The 25,038-nt window shown below is 35.8% G+C and overlaps 1 protein-coding gene across 1 annotated transcript; it reads right to left on the reverse strand.

Moving 5' to 3' along the window:
- Positions 1-19,763: 19,763 nt before the first annotated feature.
- On the reverse strand, positions 19,764-24,271 carry LOC120080124 (linoleate 9S-lipoxygenase 6-like). The gene is made up of 9 exons (XM_039034688.2): positions 23,991-24,271; positions 23,600-23,889; positions 23,262-23,496; positions 22,640-22,978; positions 22,435-22,520; positions 22,237-22,344; positions 21,829-22,133; positions 21,333-21,596; positions 19,764-20,733 (listed from the first exon to the last, which is right to left on the reverse strand). Exons 1-9 carry the CDS (start codon positions 24,244-24,246, stop codon positions 19,980-19,982), a joined length of 2,637 nt encoding a protein of 878 aa, XP_038890616.1. The 5' UTR covers positions 24,247-24,271; the 3' UTR covers positions 19,764-19,979.
- Between the last annotated feature and the right edge of the window lie 767 nt (positions 24,272-25,038).

Raw genomic sequence — 25,038 nt, forward strand, 5'->3', positions numbered from 1 at the left:
CATCATGTGTTGTGATTCAAGTTGACCCAATTCCTTTTACATCGCAAGCACTATTATCACCAAGCAAAACTGATCCCCCATCATATTTCTTAAAATCAATCAAGAAATCCCGATTAAGAGGTATGTGAAACGTGCATCCTGAATTTATGACCCAAGCATCCTGAATATCCCTACTGGACACCAACAAGACCTCTACTAAAACATACACATCAGTAACATTTGCTGCACTAGATTCCCTTGCATGCTTGGAACTTGATGCTTCCTTGGTCTTATTTAAAGGACAATTTTTCTTAAAATATCCTTCTTTATGACATAGGAAACACTTTCTAAATTTCTCCTTTGATTTTGACCTGAATCTCAACTCTTTTCCTTTTCCATTCTTTTTATCACTTCTACCTCTGGCCATAAGTAACTCTCCATCCTTGCGTTCCTTTTTAATCTCGAGCTTTCTAGTTCTCAAAGAATCAAACACTATATCCATGGACAATGAATCGTCCATCAGGCAATGAATTCAAAAGAATAACCACTTCATTTTCATCTGACATCTTCTCATCAATGTTATTAAGATCAACTATAATCTTTTGGAATTCATCCAAGTTCTCTTCTAAACCTTTACTAGAGTTCATCTTATATCTATAAAAAAAATCTTTTTTAGATATAAATTATTTGGCAAGGACTTAGTCAAATAAAGACCTTCTAATTTTTTCCATAACTCTGCTGTAGTAGTAGCCTCATCTACTAGCCTAAGCACTCCATCTGAAAGGTACAAAATTATCGTCGAATAGGCCATCTCACCCATATCCCATTTCTCAACTTCTGTAATTGTTGGCAGAAGGTCATTTTCGTCTAAAATTTTGGCTACTTTTTGTTGTACCAAAAGAGCCCTAATCTTTTTCCCATCAAATTTAACAACTTCAAACTGTGTAGACAACGAAGCCACCTGTCAAAATTAATTCCAACAAAAATATCCTAAATAAAGAATATGCCAGCACACTACCACACACCCTCTTTGAATCGAATGGAGCTCTGATACCACTTGTGAGAGTTTTAAAGCGAACTTATGTGACCAAAAAGAATGCATAAATAACCAGCAGAATAAATCGAAATCAATAAAGAACAAACACAAGGATATATAGTGGTTAGACCAATTTGATCTACATCCACTTTGAGAACCAGTTTGAATAAATTTTATTACGAGCAGTAAGGAATTTATAATTACAGATAATCAACAATAATCATCAATCTGTAATTTAGTTACCCATGGATACGGAGAGATTTGCACACACGTCATCTATGAAATCGAGAACAACTCGCTAAAAAATAGCCCACGTCAAATGTACTGCTGCCCGCCTCTGATCGGCGAACTCACGTGTTGGCTCACTATCGGACACAACCCTGCACGATCGAACACAGCTGTTGTTAGGATTGGTGTCCTAATTCTCATGGTAGTCTCATAGTTTGTAAACACTTTGTGAACATATTGTTATTAATAAAATAAGTGTTATTTTATAAGCATTTACTCAATCCAATAAACTAACATTCGTGGTTATTTTATGTAACTTAAGCATGTATGTGAGACATACAAGTGGATCATGCCTTAAGCAATAACCTAAATGGTCTGTGGTATAAGGATAAAGGAGGGATACCTTAGATACGACCCGCTTTGTAGATGTTACAAGTGTTGTAAAGTGCTACAAATGGTCTGATCCTGACCATTCATATGGAGACATGCAAGCCGGCCTATCTTATACAAAGAGTTTATATAAGACCGAACCACGAGATGATTAGTCTTCTTATATAACGTCGTTGATAATTGAGACTTACATCTCACTAGGATGACCATAGGTTACATGACCTTAATCCTGAGTGAGTTGGGAACTCCTACTCGTGAGGGCAGTTCTTTGATTTGTATAGGTGAGAATGGCCAGATTGCCAACTCAACAAGCCTACCATTTTGGGGATTCGTTTGATTGAGGAGCCGAGAACTCAGCTACACAAGATGAAATTCACTCTTTCCTCGAAGTAGGGGTAAGTAGATAAATTGCTCCCTTAAGAGCAGATTTCGGGTCTTGAACATAGTGGCCACACCTTCTCTTTGGAAGAGAGGACTCAGTTATAGTAGGACTATGACTTATTGTTCATTAGAGGAATCAGTGATACATAAGGAATTAGATGTAACTACAGGGGCAAAACAGTAAATTGGCCCAGCTATACTTACGAGTGATTTGTAAAGGGTCATTGCACTGTTGACTGGTTATATTCAATGGACATAGAAATATATCTATAGTGTGAAGAGTGCAGCTATCGGTCTTTAGTGGAGTGACCAACAATTAACGGATGGTGGATCTCGTGATTAAAGAGTTTACTCAATTATTCTCATACCGTTGGAACTTCAAGCTATAGGTCCATAAGGTCCTCTTTGTAGCTCAATGGGTTCAAGTTGAGAATCATATTTTGGGTTAGTTTGAAGTATTATTAACAAGAGGAAATTCAATTATATGTGATATAATTGATATGATGTATTAGATACATTAATTGGTAGAATTACTATGAATATGATTTTTATTAAATACTATAAAATAGAAAAAAGAACTATAGTTTATATGTTTCATATGATGAAATATTAAAACTATAAGTTATAAATATAATATGATAAGTTGGTTATTACATTTATTTATAACATATTAATTATATGATAATTAATTATTCTTTATCTCTAATAACCGAATTGAGTGGGAGGATATTGAAAGTTTTATGGTAATTGTGAGATAAAAGGAAAATTGTTTTCCAAATCAGTTAGTAGATTTTTCACTCGGATTAATCTCACAAAAAGGCAATCAAGTAAAATGGTTTTACTAAGTGATAGCATAGAAAGCATACACGATCAGGCTGACTATACGATAGTTACTCGTTTATTTATTGCTAAACGATCGAGTATTAAAGTCTATATGATAGGCTTTCATTTATTAAGCGATTGAGTATTTCGTCTATATGATAGACAACATACATCTCCCCCTTACGCGATCGTCTACCTTTTGCTTTCCTCAATTCAAGATAATACAGAGCCCACAACTTCTAGTGGGTTTTAAGTTTTCTACAGTCATGATGGATTTTAAGTTTTCTACAATGCGTTTAAGAGTTAAATGTGTTGGTAGATGTGTTGATGGATGTTTACGAGATGATTGCCTTTGTTTAAAGCTTTCTTTAAGGCCCCTGCGTTTTTGGGCATAACTAACAAGCAATCGAGTATATATTCGAAGTGTTTGAAGTTTTTTTAGTCATTCATGATGGAGTTTTGAAGTATAGAGATATTGTTCTCATCGAGGAAGAAGATCAAAGGTTGGTCGCAGCATGTAGCCCAGGCTAAACGATCGTTCAGAATTGGCTAAACGATCGTGTAGAAAAGTTCTACCCGATCGTGTAGTATTTACTAAACTAATGCATAGCTGATACTAAACAATTGAGTAAAGAGTTTACTATATCGTGTTGCATTGGCTACTCAATCACGTGGATGCTTAAGGTAAACGATCGTATAGAGTTTCTGACACTCGTCGTTTAATAGCGTATGCACTAAACAATTGTGTAGTCCAGCATGCTTCATCACATAGTTACTAGCTACATGATCACCCGGTATATGATTCTTGACGCTTGCTCTGCATCGTTTAGACGATCATGCTTCACCACATCGTTGTTGTCTACTTGATCATCTAAGGCATGCGTTACACGATGTGTGCTACACGATCGCGTGACCTTCATGCTTCATCGCATAGTCAAAGGTACTTGATTATTGCTAAATGATCGTTTATGCTCATACAGCGTTGCTAGATGATCACAAGGAGCTGTTACACGATCAAGGTGATGTGGCTTCGTCCGGACGGTTCAAGACCCGGTTCGCCTGTTTGAACCGATGGACTCAATGCTCTTTGTAATAGTTAGCTTTATTCTTAAGGATTTGAGGCTAATTATCCCAGTCCATCAACTTTTGTTTAATATACATGAGATGTATGTTTGTTTATATGCCATAATTTATGACATATAGATTTAAAATTCACCTTAGGTTATGCATTTATACATGCATCATATATTATAAGTGTTATAATATAGTAGATCACATGATCAAATTACAAGAAAGCATGCTCATGCATCATATAATATAAGAGTTATATTTATGCATGCATTAAGCATATTCATGCATCATCTTTATATTATAAGTGTTATAGTATAAGGGTGTATGAAAACATGTATGCTTGGTTCATTGCTTCGTTATATAAGTGTTATATAAAAGTAGTAATGAATGGACAATGCATGGAGCATGACACTTAGACTTATTTATAAGAGTTATGAATACCTTGTATGTGTTGTTTCATATTGTGGATGGTTTTAGTTGTTTCCTTTTAGAAGAGTTATAATGGAAATTAGAACTAAAATAAATAAGAAAGATTAAATTTGTAATAAATCTATCTATAAGGGACCTTTTGCCTAAGGCGGGTTCTGGTTAGGCTAGGGTATTTAAACTGACAGAAACGGAACACCCCTACCTAGGAACCTACCTGGAAAGGTGAATTAGATAGATTTGCTACAAGCATGCAACAGTTGATCAAAGACTTCGTTAACGTGTTTAATGAATTATGATCAAAAGTTGTTCAACTTTCCAAAATGAGATTTACTTTTGGGCAAACCTAAACAGTCACTTAGTTAAAATAATTAGTTGTGTTTTTTCTAAGTAAACTAAACCCTAGGTTTTAAAATACTCAATGGGAGGAAAAAATATATATGATATGTCAATTCCACTCATGTTTCTCCCTTAATGTTCACACCGTGAGATTCATGCTTAGCCTTGTGGTGCCATGGGAGCATCCCCCTTCAGATGGTGTTTGCATGAGTCAATATCAAGGTGGACGTAGAGAGTGTTTATAGTAAGTAGGTGAAGGATGTGCGTCAACGTAGAAAGGTAAATTAGATAGATTTGTTACAAGCATGCAACAGTTGATCAAAGACTTCGTAAAAGTGTTTAATAAATGATGATCAAAAGTTGTTCAACTTTCCAAAGTAAGATTTACTTTTGGGCAAACCTAAACAGTCACTTAGTTAAAATAATTAGTTGTGTTTTTTCTAAGTAAACTAAACCCTAGGTTTTAAAATACTCAATTAGAGGAGAAGATATATATGATATGTCAATTCCACTCATGTTTCTCTCTTAATGTTCACACCATGAGATTCATGCTTGGCCTTGTGGTGCCCTGGGAGCATCCCCCTTCGGATGGTGTTTGCATGAGTCAAAATCAAGGTGGACGTAGAGAGTGTTTATAGTAAGTAGGTGAAGGATGTGTGTCAACATGGCCTGCTGTCTCCTTTATTGGTTTACACTGTGAGATCTTCTTGCACGGCCTCGTGGCGCCCTAGGAGTGTCCCCCTTCAAATGGTTTTTATGAGGTTGGTCAATATCAAGGTGAACTCAAGAAATGGGTAGGGTTGCTTTAGTTTTTACCCCTATAGGATTTTTTCCTTCGGGTTTTCTGCTTGGGGCGGAACTTTAGGATTTAAAATGAAGGGCCACACTTACAGGAAATTATCAAGTAAGTTAATGATTTCTTGACCAAGTCAATGATGGCTAGTCATTATAGGAACAATAGTTGTTCTAGTATTGATGACTGGTTGAGAGTGTCTCAATTCAGAGGAGGGATAAATTGACTATCCTTCGGTGGCTTTTGTTCTAAACCACTGAAGCGTCATTGCAAAACTAGAAGTCACATGGGGTTCGTTTAGATTTTGCTAAACCAGATTGGATTTGTTTTCAAGAGTATTTGTTAAAATCTAATGTAGATCAATGTGTTTGTTTTTTCAGCAACATGTCATTGTATGATTTTTCGTTAGGTGCCTCTTTTAATTTGACCGATTACATACATTGGAAAGAGTCTCTTAAAACATATTTCATGGTAAACGACCTCGAGTTTGTCATAGTTGAGGAGTGTTCTCGAGTCCCAAACCCTGATGCACCGTGAAACGTTCATAATGCATATGAGGTGTGGATGAAGGCTAAGTCAATGGCCCGACTTCACATTTTGGCTAGCATACCTGATGCATTGGCCAAAAGGGTTGAGAACATGGTCATTGCACATCAGATCATGGGCTCGTTGCAAAAATTGTTTAAACGTAAGTTCTCACTTTTTGCTCAAAAAGGGATGGATGACAAAGAAACCTGTGGTGTCAGTTCCAAAGATAATCTCTAATCTTTCTTGAATGTCAAAGGATTAAAAGAGAAAGCAAATGTTGTTGACTCTGATGAAGTTCATCGACGAGAATTGTTCTCTGAAATGGAACTTAGAGCTTATTTAGGTTCTGATACTGATCCCACTACTCTCCAAAAGAGGAAGAAGTCTATAGATAGTAAATGTGATTTATTTGTCTTGGAGACGTGTTTGGTAAAGAATGATGATTCCGCTTGGATACTTGATTCAGGTGCTACTAATCATTAAGTTCTTCCTACCAAGGATTTAGTTCCTAGAAAAAGTTGGAAGATGGAGAGTTGACTCTTCGAGTCAATACTAGTGAGGTTGTTTCAGTTGTTGCTGTAGGAAGGCTAAAGTTATTTTTGGACAAGAAACGTTATCTGTTACTGGATAATGTTTATGTAGTTCCTCATATCAAGAGAAACTTAATTTCAGTTGCTTGTCTGATTGAACATGGTTATTCCATCTCTTTTTTTTTTTTTTAGAATAAAGTGTTTATTTTTAAGAATGGTATAGAGATTGGTTTTGGTTCAATGGAAAATAACTTGTATATACTAAGACTGTTAGTCATAAAAGCCTTCCTTAATACTAAAATGTTCAAAACAACGACAACTGCAAAAAGACCAAAGGTTTCTCCTAAGGAAAACACTCATCTTTGGCATCTAAGGTTAGGTCACATCAACCTCAATGGGATTGAGAAGTTGGTGAAATGTAGACTTCTAAATGGTTTAGAAGAAAATTCTTTTTCGATATGTGAATCGTGCCTTGAAGTCAAAATGACCAACGACCTTTTACTAGAAAAGGTTATAGAGCCAAGGAGACCTTGGAGCTTATACATTTAGACCTATGTGGTCCGATGAGTGTTAGAGCTCGAGGTGGGTATGAATATTTTATCTCTTTCATAGATGATTTTTCAAGATATGGGTATCTATATCTTGGCATTCTTGAAAAGTTCAAGGAGTATAAGGCTGAAGTTAAAAACTTGTTAGGTAAAAAGATAAAAACGCTACGATCTGATCGTGGTGGAGAGTATATGGACTTAGAATTCCAGAACTATATGATGGAACATGGAATCACGTTCCAACTCTCGGCCTTAGGTACACCTCAGCAAAATGGTGTATCAGAAAGGAGAAATAAAACTTGTTGGACATGGTTAGGTCTATGATGAGTTATACTCATCTTCCAGACTCGTTTTGGGGATTTGCATCAGAGACTGACGTTTACATTTTGAACAATGTTTCTTCAAAGAGTGTTTCTGAAACACTTTTTGAGTTGTGGAGAGGCCGTAAAGGTAGTTTACTCCACTTCAGGATTTGGGGATGTCCAGCCCACGTGCTTGTGGCTAACCCTAAAAAGTTAGAACCTCGTTCGAAAGTTTGCCTATTTGTAGGTTACCCCAAAGAAACGAAGGGTGGATACTTCGATGATCCAAGAGAGAACAAGGTGTTTGTGTCAATAAATGCTATTTTCTTGGAAGAAGACTACATCATGGATCATAAACCATGAAGTAACCTTGTTTTAAATGAGATTTCTAATGAGACTACTGAGAGTTCAACAAGAGTTGTTGAACAGACTGATAGATCATCAAGAGTTGTTGATGTTGGTTCAATGATGACATGCAGAAATGCATGTCATCTTAGGCATTTTATTTAGAATTATGAAGGCTGTTAACCAGAATATGTGGCAATTATGTTAGAAATTCATGAGAAAATGAGTTTGCGTTGTTCAGCATTGAGAATCTCGGCAAACCCATTATTCTGCGTTATTATGCGTTCATTGTTCTATTTTTTTTAGCTAACGCAGGAAGTGGACGCAAATGCGGAAACCGGACTACCACATAGACGAGTGCATGTGGAGAAACTCTCCATCGCAAAGACGAACGCGATCGATCAATGCATGGGTGTTGCGGTAATCAGCCGCATGCGTCCATCGGATGGGAGTTACGCTCGTCAAGCGATTGTGGTCATCGTGAAGAAGTTGCGGTATTAAGCGAATGCGGTCACTATATGATTGTGGCTACACGATAACGCATAATAAAGGATCAACGCAAGGTGGTGGAATGAACGCATCAACGTACATCTCGGGAAAATCAAAAGCTGATGTTAACATTTCACCTACCACGCTGGTAGCAGTAAAGATTCAGAAAAGAACTAACGCGCCACGAATGTCAGAATTAGAGAAGTCCATTAATTCTGTCGGTGATCCAAGTTCTATATAAAGAAGCCGATGAGCAGAATTTCAACTTGTCCGGGGATTATCCCTGCAACCCAGGGTTTTCCCTGCAATCCAGACTATTGCATGAGAAGCAGCCTGAGAGTTCTTCACCTCCTTCATCCATTCCGAGTGACGACCGGAGCTAGATCTCGAAAGAGTCAGCTCCTCCGCCCATCCATGGCACCACCGGTAGCCTTGACGCACATCAGTTGGAAGCAAGTCATTGCTTCTAGCCAGTCATTTCATTTCCTCTTCTTTTCTTATATTGTATTGTATTACATTTTGTGATTAAGGAATTAATACATTATGTGTTCAATGCATTTCTATGTTTCTTTCAATTCCATCTCCATCTTCTTAACTTAGCATCCTTAACTTTCATTACATCACTTAGTGAGATTTCTTGAGTATCGGATACTTAGTCATGCGGATTAGAGATATGAAGCATATAGCAAACCACCGAGAGGTGTGTGTTGCGTGAGTGTATGAGAAAACCTTGTTTGCTTAGTGTGAAGCTGCGACAATGCCTGTCTATAGGTGGACGCAATGCTTGTCTATGAGTAAAGTCAGCAACAACCAACTGCTCGAGAGGGTAAGTGGTTGGTCACGTTAAGCAATGTAAGTCATTGTTCACTAGAGATAGGAACAATTTATGTCAGTGAAGTTCATGTGGTTACCTTGTCTTATGAGCACGTCATTCATCATTTAGGCATACTTGAGAGAGTAGTCTAAACCCAAATCTAAGACTTGAGAGAGCAGATTAGAACGCATAGGCAAGAATGGGGAACTTAGAGATAAGCTTCGTTTGCTTTCACACAGCATATGCACCCTATAGATAGGATATTGCATGCATCCAGAAAGTAGGATATGGTGGATGTATTCGATCATCTTGACACTTATGCATACCCACCGCATACGTCCTAGATTTAGGCTTTTAGTGTGTGTAGCATGAATGCATGGCTTGCGTTGACTAAGGTTTCCCTTACGGTCACTCTTAAGAGTTGCAATGAAATCATCTCCACATTTTATCTATTTTTCCATTCATTTATTTCATGTCATGAGTTGTCGTGTATCTACCTCTCTTTCATATTCTCATTGCGTTGTCTGTTAGCTAAGAGTAGGAGTAATGTTAGCTTAGCAACCTCCCATCCATTCTTTTATTCCACCCCTGCATGCACATTACCGCATACATTAGCTACAAGTCCCTGAGTTCGACTTCGAATCACCGAGAAACTTGCGTTTGTGTTATACTTGTTGGCGTGAGCAAAAGAAAACTTGTGACAGGATGCATGGTCATCGCATACATTTGTTAACACATAGTCATTCCAACGCATGACCATCGACACATGATAATCAACGCATACCTTAAGAACATGCATCGCATATTGCATCCAAGGAACTTTAGTTGTCGAGTAATTGACATGTGATTTTTCGTCATCATTCATCTAGTCAACCATCTCAAGATTTGAGACTATCTCGACGTAATGAGAGGATTGCGAACCCACCAGAATGCTACATGGGTTTGACTGAAGCCCAAAACATCATATCTGATAATGGAGTTGAGGATCCATTGTCTTATAAGTAACTAATGGAGGAAATTGACAAAGATGAGTAGATTAAAGCCATGAATTAGGAAATGGAGTCTATATACTTCAATTCCATCTGGGACCTTATGGATCAGCCAGATGGGGTAAAACCTATAGGTTGTAAGTGAATCTACAAGAGAAAACGAGGTGAAGTTGGAAATGTGAGGACCTTTAAGGCCAGACTTGTGGCAAAGGGTTATACCCAAGTCGGGGGAGTTGACTATGAGAAAACTTTCTCACCTGTTGTCATGTTGAAGTCTATCATGATTCTCCTATCCATAGCCATATTTTATGATTATGAGATATGGCAAATGAACGTCAAGATTGCCTTTCTAAATGGTAATCTTGAGGAGACCATCTACATGACTCAACCAGAGGAGTTCATTATTCCAAATCAAGAGCAAAAGGTTTGGAAGCTTAATAGATCCATTTATGGGCTGAAACAAGCATCTAGATCTTGGAACATTAGATTTGATAGTGTGATCAAATCATTTGGCTTTGATCAGAATGTTGATGAGCCTTGTGTTTACAAGAAAATCATCAACAGCTCAGTAGCTTTCCTAGTGCTGTATATGGATGATATCCTACTCATTGGGAATGATGTAGGTTCTCTGACTGACATTAAAAAGTGACTAGTCGCCCAATTCCAAATGAAAAATTTGGAAGAGGCACAGTTTGTTCTAGGGATCTAGATCATAAGGGATCGTAAGAATAAAAGTTTGCCTTGTCTCAAGCATTGTACATTGACAAGATGTACTCGATGCAGAATTCCAAAAAGGGTTTATTACCTTTCAGGTATGGAATTATTTTGTCTAAGGAACAATGTCCTAAGGCACCTCAAGAGGTTGAGTAAATGAGACGGATTCCCTACGCATCAGCTGCTGGAAGCCTTATGTATGCAATGTTATGTACTAGACTTGACATTTGCTATGCAGTAAGGATTGTCAGTCGATATCACTCAAATCCAAGATTAGATCACTGGACAGCGGTCAAAACGATTCTCTAATATCTTCGGAGAACGAGGGACTATATGCTCATGTATGGAGATAAGGATTTGATCCTTACAGGACACAAAGACTCTAACTTTTAGACTGATAAAGATTCTCGAAAATCAACATCAGGGTCAGTATTCACTCTAAATGGATGGGTTGTAGTTTGGCGAAGCATCAAGCAAGGATGCATCACAGACTCCACTATGGAAGCCGAATACATAGCCGCTTATGAAGCTTCTAAAGAGGCTGGTTGTCTTAGGAAGTTCCTTACCGATTTGGAAGTTTTTTCCAAATATGTCTTTACCAGTCACTCTCTATTGTGATAACAGCGGGGCTGTGGAAAATTCTAAGGAACCTCGGAGTCACCAAAGTTATAAGCACATTGAACGGAAGTATCATATGATTAGGGAGATTGTGCATCACGGTGATGTGATAGTCAAGAAGATCGCGTCGGAGCACAATGTTGCTGATTCGTTTACAAAGGCTCTCACGACTAAAGTGTTCGAGGGTCATCTGGAAAGTTTAGGTCTACTGGACATGCGGCACATTATCAAGGGCAGATGGGAGATGATACTAGGGTATAGAGTATGCCTAGTTTATTGTAAATTGTACTATTTTCTGTATTGTACATTAGTCTCCCAAGGCATTAGGACAAGTGGGATATTGTTGGGATTGGTGTCCTAATTCTCATGGTAGTCTCGTAGTTTGTAAACACTTTGTGAACATATTGTTATTAATAAAATAAGTGTTATTTTATAAACATTTACTCAATCTAATAAACTAACATCCGTGGTTATTTTATGTAACTTAAGCATGTATGTGAGACATACAAGTGGATCATGCCTTAAGTAATAACCTAAATGGTCTGTAGTATAAGGATAAAGGAGGGATACCTTAGATATGGCCCGCTTTGTAGATGTTATAAGTGTTGTAAAGTGCTACAAATGCTCTAATCCTGACCATTCATATGGAGACATGCGAGCAGGGGTATGTTATACAAAGAGTTTGTATAAGACCGAACCATGAGATGATCAGTCTTCTTATATAACGTCATTGATAATTGAGACTTACATCTCACTAGGATGACCATAGGTGACATGACCTTAATCCTGAGTGAGTTAGAAACTCCTACTCATGAGGGCAATCCTTTGATTTGTTTGGGTGAGAGTAGCCAGATTGCCAACTCAACAAGCCTACCATTTTGGAGATTTGTTTGATTGAGGAGCTGAGAACTCAGCTACACAAGACGAAATTCACTCCTTCCTCGAAACAGGGGTAAGTAGATAAATTGTTCCCTTAAGAGCAGATTTCGGGTCTTGAACATAGTGGCCACACCTTCTCTTTGGAAGAGAGGACTCAGTTGTTCATTAGAGGAATCAGTGGTACTTAAGGAGTTAGATGTTACTACAGAGGCAAAACGGTAAATTGGCCTAGTTGTATTTACGAGCGATTTGTGAAGTGTCATCGCACTATTGACTAGTTATATCCAATGGACACAGAAATATATTTGTAGTGCGAATAGTGCAACTGTCAGTTTTTAGTGGAGTAACCAACAGTTAACGGATGGTGAATCTCGTGATTAAAGAGTTTACTTAGTTATTCATGTACCGTTGGAGCTTCAAGCTACAGGTCCATAAGGTCCCCTTGGTAGCTCAATGGGTTCAAGTTGAGAATCAGATTTTGGGTTAGATTGAAGTGTTCTAATTAACAAGAGGAAATTCAATTATATGTGATATAATTGATATGATATATTAGATACATTAATTGGAGAAATTAATATAAATATGATTTATATTAAATACCATAAAATAGAAATAGAACTATGGTTTATATGTTTCATATGATGAAATGTTAAAATTATAAGTTAAAATATAATATGATAAGTTGGTTATTATATTTATTTATAATATATTAATTATATGATAATTAATTATTCTTTTTCTCTAATAATCAAATTGAGTAAGAGGTTATTGGAAGTTTTATGGTAACTGTGAGATAAAAGGAAAATTGTTTCCAAATCAATTAATAGATTTTTCACTCGGATTAATCTCACAAAAAGGCTATCTAGTAAAAAGGTTTTACTAAACGATAGCATAAACAGCATACACGATCGAGCTGACTATATGATACTTACTCGTTTACTTGTTGCTAAACGATCGAGTAGTAAAGTCCATTCGATAGGCTTCCATTTACTAAATAATCGAGTATTTTGTCTATACGATAGACAACATACATCTCCCACTTATTCGATCGTCTACCTCCTGCTTTCCTCAATCCAAGATCATACAGAGCCTACGACTCTTAGATTCTCACACCGAGAATACTAAGGAAACACTTGTGGAGGTGTCTAATTCTGTTTGAGGATTGAGTTGGTCTCGATTGGGATCGAAGCTCATTCAGACGTTCTTTGAGATCGTATTCTGTTTGTTGCGTTCGAGTGCTTCTTTGGATGCATTGGAAATTGATCAAAGAATACTTGAAGAAGAGTTCTTCAAAGGTTTGCATACTCTATCCCTTGTATCTTTATTTTTAAGTAGCATGTTGTAATTTCTGATTATGCATAATCTGTTCATTTCCATTTAGACTATAATGGTTTTGTGTTATTTCTCAATGGGATTTGGAACGATCCACTTCCGCTACTCAAAGGATCTCTATTTAGATTTCCTTCAGCTGTCGCCACTGGACGAGAACGGAAACCCACGTCTGTCAGACGCAGACCCACATCAAACATACTAACGAGGCTGCTGGATGTAGCTCGCCTCACTACACCAGCTGTCAAATGCTCTCACAAAATCACCGTCAGACTGATGCGAATGAAATCGCCTACTGTCGGACGAGAATCCCAGTTGCCGACGCTGTCTCTCTCTCTCACGGTGGTCTCCGATTTACGGTTGCCCTCTCCCTCAAAGTGTTTCACGATTTCTCAACCCTAAACAAAAAGAAGGGTTAATTGCAAAATTTCTTCTAGCCTATAATTACCAGAATACCACTGGGAATTTAATTTCACCAAAAACCCAATAAGTCCACTTAAATTCCTTGTTATTTTCTACACTTCTATATTTGCAAATTTTTTTTTACTGATGTTATACACTTGGTTATTATTCCTAAAAATGCTACCAACTGCAATTACCCAATAAATTAATGTGGATGCCAAATTGTAATTGACATTATCTTTCACTACTGAAATTATTGAGCTTGAAGAATCAATTTCTATTATGTCAATAGTTCATAATTTGAATCAATTTTCAATCAACAAAGAAAAAAATATAGATAACATTTTTTTTCAATATATATGCCATGTAATTATTATTCCTCAATATTACTTTTTGTCTGTATTTTTTTGTTTGTTTCACTATTGAAGTGATTGGTATGGTTATTTCAATAACACTTAATCAATTAAACAAAACAATGAACTAGGTCATTCTAATGGATAATAGGTATGTTTTAAATTTGGGCAAAAATAAACTCTTTCATAATTTTATATTAAAATCTAATATATATATATATATATACACTATCTAAAAGACACCTACAATGGGAGGATGCAAATGTTTTCTCTCTATGATTAATGATTACTCCATAAGAGTTTGAATCATCTTGTTGAAAAGTAAAGATGAAACTTGTAGAAAGTCTATTGAATGGAAAACTCTTATAGAGAAGCAAGCTAATAGGAAGTTAAAGATTTTAAGGGCCGATAATGGTTTAGAATTCTTGGTTATAATGGATTCAAAATTTTATCAAAAGGAGGGGGAGATAAATGCATTTGATAGTATGAGGAACTTCTCAACAAAACATTTTGGCAGAGAGAATGAACAAAACACTTCATAAAAGTGTGAGATGCCTCTTGTCAAGTGATCGAGTTCCAAAAAATGTTTTTGGGAGAACTTATGATAAAAGTAGCTTATCTAATTAATAGATGTCCTTCATTGGCCATTGAGTTTAAAACTCCTATTCGCAAAATGGACCAAACACCATATTAACCTCTCTAATCTAAAAATATTTGAATCCACATTCGATACACATTCTAGAGAAGGAAATTGGATCATCGAGCAAAAAAGTGTATATTCTTGCTTATCCACAATATGTGAAGGGATAGCATGTGGTGCATTGAGAAAGGGAAATGAAAAGTGTATCATTAGTAGGGATGTTGAAGAAGCTTTGACTCAAATACCTCAGTTTTTTATTTGTTTATAACTAACTTTGTGATATAAACGGTCAGCTGGTATGCTCTATAAATACTTTTGATATTGAAAACAAAAACAAAGCGTTATGATCATTTTTCCTAGTTTTCTGTAAACAACAAAAATTGTATGCAATCTTCATTAGTAAAAGAACTTGAATCTTCCCGTGGACGTAGGCAATCTTACTGAACCACGTAAACTCTGTGTTTTATCTTCTTACCATTATCTTTCTTGTTCATATGATTGTCATCTTTCTATAAATCGTGCGCTATACATTTACCATTCAAATCGCATTGAATAACAGAGTATCGAGTTCAATCGTCCATCGATCTTCGCTATCGAGTAGCTTTGAGTTGATCATTTTCACCTTCGAGTCACACCGAGTATCATTCAAGAACCATCGAGTAAGATCGAGTATTAGTTCAGTTGTCATCGAGTTCCATCGAGGATTTAACAGAGACTCGTAAGACGAAGAAGAAAATTCTCATCGAGCATCGAGTAGGAAGACGTCGAGCTTCGAGTATCGATCATCGAGGATTTGGCATAATATTTCTTAACCTTTTCTTCATCTTCCCAGCATTGATCTTGAGTATTTGGGCCTAGTGAAGAGTGGTTAACCCAACAATTTGTGGTATCAGTGCTTTTGAAGATCACCAAGGTCAACATTCTTGGAGCACAAGATACTCAAGAAATCTAGACTCGATACTCGATCATATCAGAAATGGTTGTTGCAAGGTATGAAATTGAGAAGTTCGATGAGAAGGGCGATTTTGGCCTATGGAAGGCTAAAATCAAAGCTATTCTTAGACAATAGAGAGCTCACAAGGCCCTTTTAGACCCATCAACTCTGCCACCTAATATATCAGCACAAGCTTAAGTGGTTGAAGGTTTCTAATTTTATTCTGATGCCTTAGCCTCCATTAGAAACCAAACCAACCAAATCAGTCCTCTTGGGAAGCATGACTGGGTACTTGACTCCGGTTGTACCTATCGTATGACACCTTTCAGACCTTGATTTAATACTTACAAGGATGTAGATGGAGAATCTGTGTACATGGGAAACAATGAAGCCTTCAAGATCAAAGGGTTAGTTTAGTATCCTTGAAGTTAAAGGATGGATCAATCAAGCTTCTAAGAAATGTGAGACATGTACCTTTGCTCAAGAGAAACTTGATATTTCTGGGTATGCTGGACTCCATTGGGTGTGAATACAGAGGAAAAGGTGGAGTTCTTGAGGTGATCAAGGATTCCAAGGTTGTGCTGGTTGGTGAAAAGTCAATGGCCTTTATATTGTGAGAGGAGTAGAGATGATGAGAAGTGCCTACACGGTTTCAATAACAAGTTTAACAAAGGCTGACTTGTGGCACAAAAGACTATCCCATATTAGTGAAAAGGGGATGCAAGCACTGTCCAAGCAAGGTATACTGCCCAAAGGTATCAGTGAGCACCTTTCTTTTTATGAATACTGGATTCTAGGTAAAGCAACTAGATAAAGTTTCATAAAATCTCAACATGCCACCAAAGAAACATTGGATTATGTCCGTTCTGACCTATGGGGACCATCTTCTACACCAAGCCTTAGTGGTTCAAGTTAAAGGACAGATCATTCAAGTGCATGTTTGTAGGCTTTATAGAGGGGGTCAAGGGGTTTAAAATGTGGCATCCAGTTGAGAAGAAGTTCATAATGAGCAAAGACATCACCTTTAGGGAAGAGGAGATGTTTATGCAAAAGGAGAAAAAACTTAAGGATGAAAGAGAGTCTTCCAACACAGGAATTGAGGTGGAGTTACCCACTGAGCAACCAATAGAGTCTAGCCAACTTAGTGATACAGGAGAAACTGAGGAAGATGTAGGGGAACATGAGGAGACAACAAGTGAGCAACCTGATTTAAGTCAGTATGTCTTAACTAGGGATACAAAGGAGAACCATTACCCGTAAAGCTAGATATACTGAAATAAAGTATATGAATTTTGTTTTAAATGTTGTTGTAGCTCCTACTAACCAAGAACCAACAATCTTTAAGGAAGCAACAAGTTATGCTAATGCAAGGGATTGGATAGAAGCTATGAATGAGGATATGCATTCACTAAAGGTGAATGACACTTGGTCTATAGTTCCTCTACCAAAGAGTTAAAAACCTGTTGTCTCTAAACTGGTTTTCAAACTTAAGGAAGGAGTATCCTATGATCAAAAGCCTAGGTATAAAGCTAGATTGGTTGCAAAGGGGTTCACTGAAAGAGAAGGAATAGACTATTCCGAGATTTTCTCTCCAATTGTCAAACAAACTTCCATAAGACTTCTTCTATCCTTAGTTGCTCAAAATAATTTATAATTGTATCAACTAGATGTCCAAACTGCCTTTCTTCATGGACACCTAGAGGAGACAATCTATATGATGCAACCTAAAGGATTTGATGTTAAAGGAAAAGAAAATCTCTATTGCTACTCAATAAGTCTATCTATGGGTTAAAACAATCACCTAGGTGCTCGTATAAGAGATTCAATGACTATATTTCTAACATTGGATTCAAAAGAAGTTCATTTGACATATGTGTTTATGTAAATATATGTTCTTACAAGGACAAGGTTTACCTACTCATATATGTAGATGATATGTTGCTAGCAGGTAAGTCCAAAGGAGATCTAACCCATGTTAAAAACCTCTTAAAATGGGAGTTTGATATGAAGGACTTGGGAGAAGCAATCAAGGTCCTAGGAATAGATATCCAAAGGAACAAAGAAGAGTCTATTCTAAGCATCGATCAGTCCAATTACTGTGAGAAGATCCTTAAAAGGATCAACATGGATGATGTTAAACCTATGAGCTTACCTATTGACTAACACTTTAAGCTTTCCTCAACTAACTCTCCTAAAGATTCTGACCAAGAACATCAGAAATAGATGGCTGTCATACCCTATAGTCAAGCATTCGAAAGCCTAATATATTTAATGATCTTTATTAGACCTGATCTCTCATATTCAGCTAGCTTAGTTAATAGATATATGTCTAATCCGGGTAAGAGGCATTAGGAGGCTACTAAATGGATCCTAAGGGACTTGGTTTGGTCTAAAAACTGAAGATTAGTCTACCAATGGTCAGCTGAACCAAACTTAGAACTTTATGAATATGTGGATGCTGACTATACTGGTGATTTGGACAAAAGGAGGTCCTTAATAGGTTACCTTTTCCTTTATGGTCCTAATCTAATCAGTTGGAAAGCAACACTACAGCCTATAGTAGCCTTATTTGCAACAGAAGATGAATATATGGCTTTAACAGAAGCAATCAAATAGGCATTATGGCTTAAGGGTTTGTTGAAAGACTATGGAATAGATCAAACAGTTGTGAAACTCTACTGTGACAACCAAAGTGCTATCCATTTGTCCCCAAATCCATAATACCACTCTAGAACTAAACATTAGAGATAAAATTGAGACAGGGAGATAGAAATTTAAAAGATTCATACTTCAGACAATGCAGCTGACATGTTAACAAAACCTGTTTCAAAACTTAAATTGATTAAATGTTTAAAACAAGTTGGTTTCGAGCTTCCAGATATAGGGTAGACACAACGGTCAGAATCAGGAAGATCAAAAGATTACAAGGCATTAGAGTCAAGTTGGAGAATTTGAAGAAGCTTTGACTCAAATAGCTCAGTTTTTTATTTGTTTATAACTAACATTGTTATGTAAACAATCAGTTGGTATGCTCTACAAATACCTCTGATCTTTAAAACAAAAACAAAGCGTTAACCTCATTTTTCCTAATTTTCTATAAACAACAAAAACTATATGCAATCTTCATTAGTAAAAGAATTTGGATCTTCCCGTGGACGTAGGCAATCTTGCCGAACCACGTAAACTCTATGTTTCATCTTCTTGCCTTTATCTTTTTTGTTCATACGATTGTCATCTTTCTGCAAATCACGCCCTATACATTCACCCAAATCGCATCGAATAACAGAGTATCGAGTTCAATCTGCATCGATCTTCGCTATTGAGTAGCATCGAGTTAATTGTTTTCACCTTCGAGTCGCACCGAGTATCATTCAAGAATCATCGAGTATTAGTTCAGTTGTCATCAAGTTCCATCGAAGATTTAATAGAGACTCGTCAGACGAAGAAGGAAATTCTCATCGAGCATCGAGTAGGAAGACGTTGAGCATCGAGTATCGATCATCGAGGATTTGGCAAAATATTTCTTAGCCTTTTTTTTATCTTTCCAGCGTTGATCTTGAGTATTTGGGCATAATGAAGAATGGTTAACCCAACAGATGTCATCTTTGATGAACATAAAATAGGTTGGAAAATTTTTTATCAAACAAGTAAAGAAGACACTGCCTCATTACGAAATTCAGAATTGAAATTTGTTGATAAGTCTTCAACATCTAGAGCAACTCTTCCTTCCTCACAAACTGGTGAACACAAATTCGAAGGAGATACCTTTTCAGTTGGAGAAAGATTATTCTTTTATTTTTTTCTTAATTTAACAAGAATTGACAAAGAATTTCATTACTAATGCTGATGAATGCTTTTGCCTATTTTTTGTGAAATTGGAATCATTACTCTTAAAACACGCAACTTTTATTCGTTAAATAGTAGTACAGAGTACATAAATTTTGAGAATTGGAAATCCAAAAGCCTAAAGCAGGCTACTAATTTAAACTAAAAGTATGGTCACTTATTTCCTAATAATTAATAATGGGTAGCTTAAAACATAATTTGTGACCTTCGAATTACACATCTCCCAGGAAATCAAACACTTGTTTGATCATAACTTAGATAGAGATGCTGTTGGGAATTCCTCTTGCAGTGAGTCCTTCGTTGCTTGATGGAACAAGTAAAGTGTAAGGCAAATTCACAGGTCCAGCTCTATTCTTCAAGTTCACATCTTGATTCCTTTCCATAATCCTATTTTCAACTTCAAATAATTGTTTCCCAAATTTCTCAAAGGCTTCCAATGCGATTTTATCTGAAGTCCAATCAATTGATGCTCTTTGGCCAAGATAGACTTCATCAGAAGCGTGCTTTGACAAGATTTCAATTATTGAAATACCAACAAGTGCTTGTAATTCTGAGTTGATTGTTCGTAAGAAAGCCTTTTCAGGATTTGATTCAAGTTCTTTGTACTCAGCAGTGCCAACTTCAGGCATAAACCTACGACTTGTAGTTGGTCTATTGAGAATATAGCCTCCGTAAGGATATTGTCCAAAATTAACTGCAGCATGAAGAGCTGAAGCAATCCATATAATAGTAGTGCAAGATTCAATTAATTCGCTTAAAGTTTGCATTTTTGGCCACCATGGTTCATCTTTCTTGTCAGCATGGCCTTTCTCTCTGAGCTCATTCCACCAAGATTGAAGTTCAAAGTCATTTTGGATTGCATTGTCATCTTTGTAGTAGAGAGAGCAATAATCTTGTACCCATGTTTTGATGGCTGACCAAATGTCAAGACCATCAACAGCAAATGGATAATCATTTATTAGCAATCTAAGTCCATGGGGGGAACTTGAGTCCTCCACAGCTATTCCCCTAAACAAACCAAGAAGGGAAAAGGAAATAAGTCAATAATACATCAACCAAGAAAATATATATTGATTGTAAGGAAATAATTCGTGCGTATTATTATTCATTAAATGATTACTTGACTGTCGAGGATCTCACATTAAAAAAGAAAATACCACACAATTTTTATATGATATATATATGTATGTGTTACTCCTCTTATTACTAATTGATTTTGAGATGGAAAACATCGTGTTTCTTGAATATGGGTATCAAAGCCCAAGTCTAAAAAGGTGAACCCAAAGAAACACTATCTTGAAAAAAATGAAGAAGACCTCAATCTCTACAAGATACATGAGTTATTCCCCTTATTGCTAGTTGGTTATAAGATTGGTCATGGTAAATTTAATTATATCAAATATTTCAACAGTGCTTTTTGAAAATTTTGAAGAGACCTAACAAGAGAAAATTAATATTAGTTGGAGAGGAATGAACATTAGGAGAGTGGAATACAAAAGACAAACTCCTTCATTGATATGATCATATTGACTCATCAATCAACTCAAAAGATGAAGGTTATAAATTTAATTATATATAAAAGTACTTGAACATAAATGATGATTTACCTCTTGATGAGATTATTGGGAAGTGCTTGGTCAAGGAAGGTCCAATCCTTGTATAAGATAGATGACAACTCCATAGAATATTTTGATGGATAATGGGTTGATTCAATGAGACCATTGGCATTGATCAAAACTTGTCTTGCAGATGCATTTATAAACATGGTGTCTTTGAAATGAGGAACAAGCAACTTATGAATTGGATGAAGAACACTCAATTGTCTATGTGTTGCAATCACAAATGGCTCGAGTACTGCATGAGTATGCAACCTATAATTTCAAAAGGTTGATTAGATAAACTATCATAACTAGGTTCATAAAAGAAAATTTGATAAATTACAATTTTTATCTCTAAAATTTGTAGAAAATACGAATTTAGTCCTCATACATAGAGAAGAACTTAGTTTTATTTATCAAACCACAAGGACTACATTCGTACTTTCTCGGAACTCTATAGAGAGAAAATTTGCAATTTAACCGTATATTTTGAAAGAATACATACCAATGACTAATTAGTTGATGGTAGCCAACATCATTAACAGCTACATAAGCTTTAGCCAATTGCCAAATAGATCTTTGAACTCCATTTTCAGCTGGAAAGTATAGCTTGCTAATTGCACCAAGTTCATCTCCTTGAGGGTGTGGTAAGCTCAATTCAATAACCAAAGGCTTCAAAGTCCCATCATCTTTCAAAAAGAGCAATGTTCTTGTGGCATATGTTTTTGTAGATGTTGCATTCATTTTCCTAAGATATGGCATCAATGCATCATGGAAATCCAATATGTACACCTTGTTTTGCTTGATTGCCTATTGTTCAACCCAGTCAACAATTTATTAATTTTCTTAATTTAAAATATCATAAGAAAATAAAATAATAATAATAAATTTGTTTTCAAGTCCTTTGGCTCACCTCATCTACTGTGAGACCATCCAAACCATGCTTTATGTGTTCTTCAGTGATGGTACTGTTTTGATTCCCATAAACCTTTGGGTCAAGCTTACTTATTGGTGGAAAAACCTGTCAATTCAGTTACATATATGTAATTAATAAATTCAGATTATAATTTTTATTAAAAAAAAAAAAAAAGGATGAATTAGATAAAATTACTTCAAGACGACGAATTAATAGAGGATTGGGCCCTGCTAACATTTCTCTTGCAAATTCTTCATCGGTACTCCATGCAGATTTATCCTCTGTTCAAAATCATTAGATATGATCAACAAAATTGTATAAGCAATTATTAATTAAATATATATTCTCCTAAAAATTTAATGAAATAAATAACTAGAGTCCATAATTAAATATATATTACCTTTGACCACTTGAGGAGTAGGAAATTTGAGGAATTTTTGACCATCATTCCTAACAAGTGCTTTGAACAATGGTGGTGTGAGGTCCTCAGTGAGAGTCTTAAAAGCATTAAATGGAATGGGAAACCCTCTTTCAAAGAGATTATCAACTTCCTTAAAATTGTCAAATTCATTTGGAGTTAAATCAAATATGGATTGGAGTCCTGGTTTGATTGATATAGAAAATGCTTTCAATGAATAACCAAGGAAATCTGACATCTTCAAGTGCCCAAAATTTTCATCCTTTGGTACATAGATGTTTAAGCTCATTAGTGGTGACAATCTGCTCTCATAATTTTCATCTGTCGAAATCAAATAATACAATGTTAGAAAAATAACTAATTAGATATATATATTTTTTATAGCTTAGAAACTTATTAGACAAAAACACAAAATTTAACTGCTAAAGTGAGCATAATTGATCGGCAATAATCGACATGTACTACCTCTTTTTACGTTGTAATTTTGAATATTTCTCCCAATCCCAATTAGTTGTACTCAAAAGAAAAACTAAAACATGAAAGTTCAGGAACTAAACAAATAATTTATCCTTAGAAAAAAAAAAAAAAAACAAAAATATATTACTTCTTCTTGATCGTGGTCGTCCTGTTCTTCCTCTACGAGGGTAAGGATATTCGGCGGTCCCTCCAAGAATGGGACGATGATCACCATCATCAGGATCAGCAATGTCATTATAGACATCGTAGTCATAAATTCTATCCCATTCCTTTCGTTCTCCTGTTCCATCTCCTCTCAAATTCCACAATTCTTCCTCTCTATACTTGCGAAGAGGATTTGGTGTTTGGTTTGGAAGATAACTCTATATAATAAATAATAATATATTCCACTGGTTATTAAGTAGGATGAATAACTATAGAAAATTAGAGATTATAAAAAAAAGGAAAGAAATTATTTATACATACATGATTGGCAAAGAAGATACGATCTTTCTTGTATCGTCCAGAAGGATAAACCCAAGAATTGCAATCAAAATGGACTTTTCCATAGCCAGGAACATCTTCAAGAGTAAGAGATTTGAGAAAGAATTCACTAGTATGTCCATTTTTAATGAAGAAGGCTCCTGGATATCCAAAATCTTCTTCCCAATCAAAGTTGATTTGAAAAACAGATTCTCCAGCAAACAATGGTGGAATTGAAGTTAGCCACCTCTCCAAATATGCCTTGTGTCCAACTTTCCCTCGTGAGTCATTTGCTGTCAATTTCATAATTCAAAACACGTCTCGGGTATAAAGAATAGAAAAAGTAGTGTTTTTAAGCACTTAAAAAGAGAGTTTAAGAGATAGTGAAAATTACAAGTATGAGTGGCACTGATGAGTTGGAGAGAAACACCACCGCCCAATAGCTCGGTGAAGTTATCAAGAAGATTGGAATGAAATTCAGTGAAATCCAAAACATTACTTCTCATAAGAATGACTTTCCCTTTGATTTTCTTTCCTCCAAGATGGGAAACTCTGTCTAAAATGTTACCACCAGCATTGATAATAGAGCCTGCAAGATCTCCTGTAGTATTCAAGGCTCCTTCGATGATATTCTTCCCAATTCCAAACATTTTCACTCTTCTTTTCTAAGGAACTGAGAAGGTTGGTTTGGAAATGAGGAATTTGGGAATGGTATTTATAGCACAAAAAAGTTTTGTCCTCTCTTGGAAAATTAGAGATGCATGTTGGACTACTCATTGCCTATCTTGGAAATTTCTTTTTAAAATATTGTTTTCTTTTCATTTTTTTACCCTTTTTCCTAATGTATCTTTGTGCTCTCAAAATAGAGTTATGAGACAAATATTGGTCCATACTAATTTCAAAGGTTCTTGGCTTTGGTGATTATCCAATCCCCTTCTTCTCTTTTTTCACTTGCTTAGGCATAAATCATAACCATATTTTGATTCCACTCTTTCATTAAGACTACAGATGCATGTTTCAAATCAAACCTTAATATCTTATAATTCCAATATTATTTTAATCTATCCTCTCTACAGTACCATAGTGTTTTATTTTTGTTTAAATTTTATCCATCTATTTCTTCAGCAATGGAAAAAAAAAAATGTGAACTTATTTTAAAACTCATGTGTGGTTTCAATAACAACATTGAAATAATTATCTATATTTATTGATTAATATCAACACAACCCAATTGAATTCCTTGTTTAATTTACAAAATTTCAATTTATTATCCGGTAAACTATTGTATTCAATAAAAATTAAACTAAAAAAAAGGGAAAATGCTTACAAAAATTAGAGGGATGTTTGGAGGTGCTAAATTGGTTATTATAGTTCATGGTTATTATAACCTAGGAATTATATAGTTTGTAGGGGTTATAATTAGTCTGAGTTGAGTATAGACT

This window comes from Benincasa hispida, chromosome 6 (genome assembly GCF_027475165.1).
Source record: "Benincasa hispida cultivar pf3 chromosome 6, pf3_genome.v1.1, whole genome shotgun sequence".
Taxonomy (NCBI): Eukaryota; Viridiplantae; Streptophyta; class Magnoliopsida; order Cucurbitales; family Cucurbitaceae; genus Benincasa; species Benincasa hispida.